The sequence below is a fragment of the Crassostrea angulata genome, chromosome 7 (assembly GCF_025612915.1).
Source record: "Crassostrea angulata isolate pt1a10 chromosome 7, ASM2561291v2, whole genome shotgun sequence".
In the NCBI taxonomy this organism is placed as follows: Eukaryota; Metazoa; Mollusca; class Bivalvia; order Ostreida; family Ostreidae; genus Magallana; species Magallana angulata.
In genome coordinates, this window is record NC_069117.1 from 15,463,615 (window position 1) to 15,470,758 (window position 7,144).

General features: G+C 32.7%; 1 protein-coding gene across 1 annotated transcript; it reads left to right on the plus strand.

Moving 5' to 3' along the window:
• On the plus strand, window positions 1–6,932 carry LOC128193023 (coatomer subunit delta-like). The gene is made up of 12 exons (XM_052866192.1): window positions 1–150; window positions 1,912–1,951; window positions 2,131–2,354; window positions 2,777–2,956; window positions 3,052–3,251; window positions 3,442–3,533; window positions 3,660–3,732; window positions 3,864–4,029; window positions 4,197–4,344; window positions 4,967–5,075; window positions 5,645–5,849; window positions 6,259–6,932. The coding sequence occupies exons 1-12, from the start codon at window positions 148–150 to the stop codon at window positions 6,346–6,348; spliced, it is 1,530 nt and encodes a 509-aa protein (XP_052722152.1). The 5' UTR covers window positions 1–147; the 3' UTR covers window positions 6,349–6,932.
• Window positions 6,933–7,144: the final 212 nt, after the last annotated feature.

Below are 7,144 nucleotides of genomic sequence, written 5' to 3' on the forward strand. Positions count from 1 at the left end.
AGCAAATAGTCCGTTCTGCAAGCGGCGGAAGAACACATCCCATATTGACGTGGCCGACTCGCTGGAACTTCCAGCTCGACAATAACAAAATATCGAAGCTGTACTTACCTTTTAGTCCACTAGAGTTGGTTATCTTAAAGATTGAAAATGGTAATGTATAATTTACATCAGGGATGCGCTGCAGAAATGTTTTTTTTTACTATAAGTTATCAAATTCTTGTGAAATCTGTAAAGCTGATGTGCGGCTGAAACTGAGAAAATCATAAGATCACTAATTTTTGCTGTGTTATGATAAAAAGAGGACAATAAATTGAACGGCCACCATTCAATGCCAGTGTTATGTATATATTATATGTTAAGTTTGTGGAATAAGACAAAGATTTCATTGTAACTCATTCGACCCGAATTATCTCAACATCTGACACCGGTAGAAATGTTAGTCAATATTACTAAAATGCCAATGTCACTAACAGACACATTGTTCGAAATAATAATTTGGTACTTGAAACTACAACAAAATCTGCTCTTATTAATGTGATATTCTGATCGTGCATATATTTTATAATATTAATGATCACAAGTGGGAGGGGTAGGGATGATGTACATTTACTAAATATTAATTTTTAGGTGTAGTCCGGAACATATGTCTAAGAAATGTTGAAGTTAACAAAATGTACCAAAAAGTATTGTTTTGCTGTTATCAATTTAGGTTTTTGTTTTACCATATTCTTACATACATGTGATATGTACAGGCAGTACGCAAAATGTATTGTTTTTTCGACCGCATTCACGGTGTACCAGGGGGACACCAACATTCAAGGAATATGAAAATTTGTACAGTAATTTGAATTTCTTTCTAAATACGGCCATTTTCCTCTCATTCTCACTCACGAGGCACTGGAAAAGATCACCTGTGTTTGACATATCGTGGCATGACCTACCAATACTTGTTTAGTGTACACAAACTGTCGCGTGTGAAGGCGTAAACTGCCAATTGGGATAATCATCCATATCAAATTGTCCCTTTAGGTAGCTTTGTTTTCAAAGGGTTTTTAATTATAACTGTTTTAAAATATTTTGTAACTTGATCGAAAAACTTTTAGCCAACCTTACAAATATACATGAATCTGAACCAGCTCTCCCCATGCACTGTAAACATTTTTATTATCATGCTTACACTGAAATAAAGGATTTTTTATGTGCAGAAATTTATGTAAGGTTGCATTTGCTGCTGTTATTGAAATTGCTGGTGTATAATATCAGTCAATATATTCATGAACAAGATGTAAGTTGGAGATATCTACTCTTTTATACTATATAAAGTTGGTAAACAAATTATCATCTAAACTTGCTCAATTGTGACTATAAAACACAATATGAAATTTTAAAGCATAGAAAACTTTTTTACAACATTTAAATAAGGCAAAATATACATTTGTTGGTTTAGAAATAAATGTTTGATATGGTATTTTATCAACAGAATTTACGTGATATTTTGTACCGTTTTTGGTGGGCAGTGTATATTTTCACCCGAATTCCAGTTTTTTGCAGAGTTTTGTGGTCATCAACTTATCACATGTATGTCTTGCACTCGGGATGAAATTAATGTAGTAATTAAAAACTAACTGTGATGTTTTATGACACCAATTCTTTATAATACATTTTAAATTATTTCAACATATCCTTTTAATTGCTTTCTTAAAGATTGTGGAATAGATTGTATGGAATATGATTAAAACAGAAACATGGGATATTGTAGGACTTACATCCCTTGCTACAATAACAAACATCCTTAAATCTTAGATTGAGTGTATTGCAGTAAACTATACACTTTAGTAATTTTTTTTAATAAATATATATAGAACTATTATGATTTGTGAACAGGATATTACAATTTTTTGTTATTTATAGGTTCTGCTTGCTGCAGCAGTCTGCAACAAGTCAGGCAAAGGTAAGTTACATTTATCAAGTATTTGTTCAGTTTTGAGCTTCATAAACTCATTAATTGTTCAGTTTTAAGCTTCATAAACTCAAGTATTTGTTCAGTTTTAAGCTTCATAAAATCAGGTCAGTAATATTATTCTTCATCTAATATCATAAAGTTGTAATTTTCTAATTTTATCTTCACAGCAATTATATCTCGACAATTTGTTGAGATGTCAAGGTCTCGCATTGAGGGACTTTTGGCTGCTTTCCCCAAACTGATGAGCTCTGGGAAACAACATACCTTTGTAGAAACTGAGAGTGTTAGATATGTTTATCAACCATTAGAAAAATTGTACATGTTGCTCATAACAACTAAAGCTAGCAACATCTTGGAGGACTTAGAAACTCTGAGACTTTTTGCAAGAGTTGTAAGTACAATTTTTATTTAGAAACATTGTTATCAAGAAAAAAAATCCACCATTAATTAGATGTGATACATTTCCTTTTTTAAAGAAAGTTAAAATCTAGGAGTTCTTTTTTTAATATATCTATGATACAAGTCATAATTTTTGCAAAAAATATTTATCATTTTCAATTTGCTATAATCGATAACGAAACAAATGCGACACAAGTAAGGCTAAAATAAAATTATCGTTAGTTTGAAATTGCCTCCTGCCTCCTTGAAAAATGGATAATTTTTTTAAAGGATGGCCTGAATGTGAAAGTTGGCTAATTATTATCATCATTTTATTGATAGCAAAAGTGATTTTTCACTTTTCTAGATATGTGTTGGGACACTTTTCTTCTTATTATGAACAAAAATAACAATTTCCTTTTTTAAATTCAACAGATTCCAGAATACTGCAGAAATTTTGATGAGCAAGATATTGTGGATCAAGCTTTTCCTTTAATTTTTGCATTTGATGAAATTGTTGCCCTGGGATATAGAGAAAGTGTCAATCTTGCTCAGATCAGAACATTCACTGAAATGGAGTCACATGAAGAAGCTGTATTCAAGTCTGTGAGAGAGGTAAATTTTTATATAGTGTTCGAAATCATCACTCTTTCATTTAGATATTGTTAAAATTCTTATTTTTTAAAAATTTTATTTCATCTGTATTTTAGACGCAAGAAAAAGAAGCTAAGATACAGATGCAGAAGAGGGCCAAGGAGTTACAGGTAGCACGCAGAGAGAACCAGAAAGCAGGGCGAAGTGCAGGATTTGGGGGAGGATTTGGAAGTGGTTCCTTTACACAGCGTGATAATCCAGTCATTGATAGCGTTCCTATGGATACGCCTAAACCATCATACACAGCAGCCACAAGGTATTTAACCACTATTCAAGTTTAACTCAATTTTACTTACATGTATTATGAAAAGAGAAGTAATTGTATATTTTACCTTCTGTCTTGTCACATTGAAAAGAGACTGTTAAACTCAATTAACTCATGGATTTCCTTGGCTTGATAGAATTTTTGTAATGATGTAATACTAAAGGATTCTTCTTTTCTGCAGTAAACCATCATCATCTAGAAATGCTCTGCGACTTGGAAGTAAGAAGAAGGATGTGGATACATTTGTAGGGCAGTTGGAATCAGAGGGTGAAAGTAAGATGAATATCATATTACTACAAGTATTGAATTAAGACCTTATAGGATGTACTGTGAATGTTTCAGTTTTTTTGTCATTATGTAAAAAGTAATATTTTAAAACCTTCTTAATTTGTCAACCAGAGGTGGGAGGAACAAAATCATCATTGTCATCAGCTGTGGCAAAACAGACCACGCCAGTCAAAGACCAAGAGGGGTAAGGAATTGTTTGTAAAGACTTCAGTTTGTTAAGAATCTGTTTAGTCATAAACACATTACGTGAAAAGTATCTATCAGGAATCTCAAAACCATATTTTGTTTTGATAGCAATTACACATTTGTTTGCAGTGTTCACATCGCAATTGAAGAGAAAATATCCCTGACTGCTGGAAGAGATGGAGGGTTACAGAACATGGAAGTTCATGGTTTAGTCAAAGTCAAAGTTAATGATGAAACATATGGAAAAATTAAAGTCAATGTGCAAAACAATGACAAAAAAGGCATTCAGTTACAGGTAAACAAGACTTCTTATATTCACATTGCATAAAGTACAAGCACATTGAAAATTAATCTAATAACAATTGCTGAAAATCATCAGAAAATGAAAAAAGGAATGAAAATTAGTTTTGTCATTGCTATCATTTATTATCAATATGTCAACATCTTTTTTTTAATGCATAGACACATCCAAATGTGGACAAGAAACTCTTCAATGCTTCCTCATGCATTGCTCTAAAGAACCAAGAGAAATCATTCCCATTGAACACAGATGTTGGAGTTTTAAAATGGAGGTTTCAGACCCAGGATGAAGATATGATGCCATTGCAGAGTAAGGCTCTTTCAGATCAATGTTCATTCACTAGTGGATGACCTCAGAGTACACAAAATACAGACACTTGCAAACTTGTTTTATTGAAAGCTTCATATTCATGTTTGTTAAATTAGGCCCTTGCATATTACTTATGCGTGTCAGTGAAAATGAGTCAATTTAATATTAGAGTAGAAAAAGGACCTAATGTGATAATGCTGGACCCATCTATGTTTCCTTCAAGGCATTTTCCCAGTTTTTTCTTCCCAGTGTAAAGAAGTTTGGATGCTTTACGTTATCTTTACTTAAGATTAAAGTACTTAAATGTCAAATTGATCATTCAGGATTTTTACCTAGAATAAAAATAAACTTTTAATACCCAATGCAATTTATTAAAATCTTGCTAGCTATACAGCTGGCCTAACTTCTTTTAAAATTACATTTATCAACAGTATTAGAAGTTTTCACATATGCTCTGTTGTTGCACAAAATGAACTCTTCATAGATAAATTAAGAAATTTATAACTTACCTTTGAACATAAGTCCTTTTTATATGTCTATCTGAACAGCATGGACAACATACTGAAATGGTTATATAATTGATATTTGAATCATTGCTTACCGACATTAATATCAATTGTAGTTAATTGTTGGCCAAATGACACTGGAAGTGGATGTGATGTAAACATTGAGTATGAACTGAAGCAGACAGACTTGGAATTACATGATGTCACCATTCTTATCCCCTTACCGTAAGTAAATGTTTTTAGGAGGACATTGGCATTGGTTATCCCAATATTCAATATCTACTTTCAATTAGCTAAACTTGACAGTAATAGATTTGATTTGAACATGCATATTGTACTCATATACTGTACAATTGGGACTGGGCAAAGTTCTGTAACTTAGACTGCCTTCTCCCTTATTACAATGGATCATCACAACTTATTGGTGTAAGTCCAAGGTGAAGCCCATGTCTTGTAAAGTATTACACAGATAGGATCATACATTTACAGGTATAAGAATGTATTAGAAGATTAAGAAATGAATTTGATATTAAATCAAGTAGCAAGAAAAATATGATAAATGAAAAATACGACAAAAAGAAAGTGTAGCCAATATTGCCCTGAAAAGGGGTTTTTAGAAAGTGATAAAAAGTTCTCAGCTAATCAAAGAAGCATATTTACCATTCTACTTTTGTTACCTTACAAAGCACATATAGTCAAGTTATTGACATGAAGTTCTATACTAATGGGTGTGGTGTTGTAGGTCTGTCAAGTTATTGACATGAAGTTTTATACTATGGGGTGCTGTGTTGTAGGTCTGGTGTGGGTGCCCCAGTGGTAGGAGACTGTGATGGTGAGTACAACTTTGACAGCAGGAAGTCGGTGTTACAGTGGAACCTGGCCGTCATCGACGCCAACAATGAGTCGGGAAGCATGGAGTTCAGCATCGCTGGCCATCCGGACGACTTCTTCCCAGTCAACATCAACTTTATATCCAAAAACTCCTACTGTGATTTACAGGTAATTTATTGAAGTGATTCTTTATGCTACGTTTTTTTTTTGTCAGTATTTTAACAAATCTGAACAATTTGTTTTGATTGCAGGGTGTATTTACTTTGCTCAACAGATTTGTTTATAGTTGGTAGAATATGTTGCCTACATCTTAATATGAGGTGCTTAAAACTGTATTAGCCTGTCTGGTGTTATATTAAAATTTAAATTTGTGCAACTTGATATTGTTTTTGAGAACATGTTGCCCTATTTTCATCTATGTTGTATAGATATATATTGACTTTGAAAAGATCATGTACATGTATATAAAGAATAACTACCTCAGGTTATTTCATATCATGATACATTTATAAATATGTATTTTTTCTCCATATATTAAAATATTCAAATTTTACATTTTGTGATATTATGATTCCAGATTACAGAAGTACAAAACTGCAGTGACGACAGTCCAGTGAAGTTTTCATCAGAAGTAGTGTTTTATGTGGACAGATATGAAATAGTGTAACACTATCTCTCATTTATATTTATTGTGACTGCATTCAAGTTTGGACCATGTAAAAAAAAGGACTGGAAGTTAGGGGGGAGAACTCAGTGCAATGAATTGGAATCATTGGGATCCACAATGCCCCTGTCAAATTTTCATGTTAGGACCTTACATTGGTTGCCATGGGAATCCTGGTGAGGGACTGTGCATGTAGACAGCACTGCCCTCACTGGGAGCTGTGATATGATTCCTAGTTATATAACAGAAAATGGGGGTCAAATCAAAAGCACTGATGGTCTTAATTACCAGGTATATTAAAATCTCATCGGAAAATGGTGTATCTTTAAGTTCTAAGTGCTGATGATTTCATTATGTTTGTAAGGATCCTTTCTTTTTATTATCATTTAAATGGGTTGGTTTGTGCTCTTATTTTAAAGCTAGTGTCACTCCTGGCCCAAGAATATAATTTGTAAAGAAAAGCTCTCGTCATTTGTTGTCAGATAGAAACTATTATATTGATTGTTGATGCAAACTTTTACTTCTATGTGACAAAAAATTCACATGTAAATATCGAGAAATAAAATATTTATAAAATGCTAATGAGATACCGTACATGTATTGTTGTCTCTGTTGATTTTTAGGAGAGTCTATGGACTTGGTAATTTAGTCTGATTAAAATCAGATTCTTTATGCTCCTGTTTAGCAACATTTTGTTTGCAGTGAGCCAGTCTAATTGAAATCAAACCTTTGAATGGCTCGTTTATTTTAATGGTCGAGTGTATGAAAAAAATACCAGCTGTTGAACTTGACCATTTTC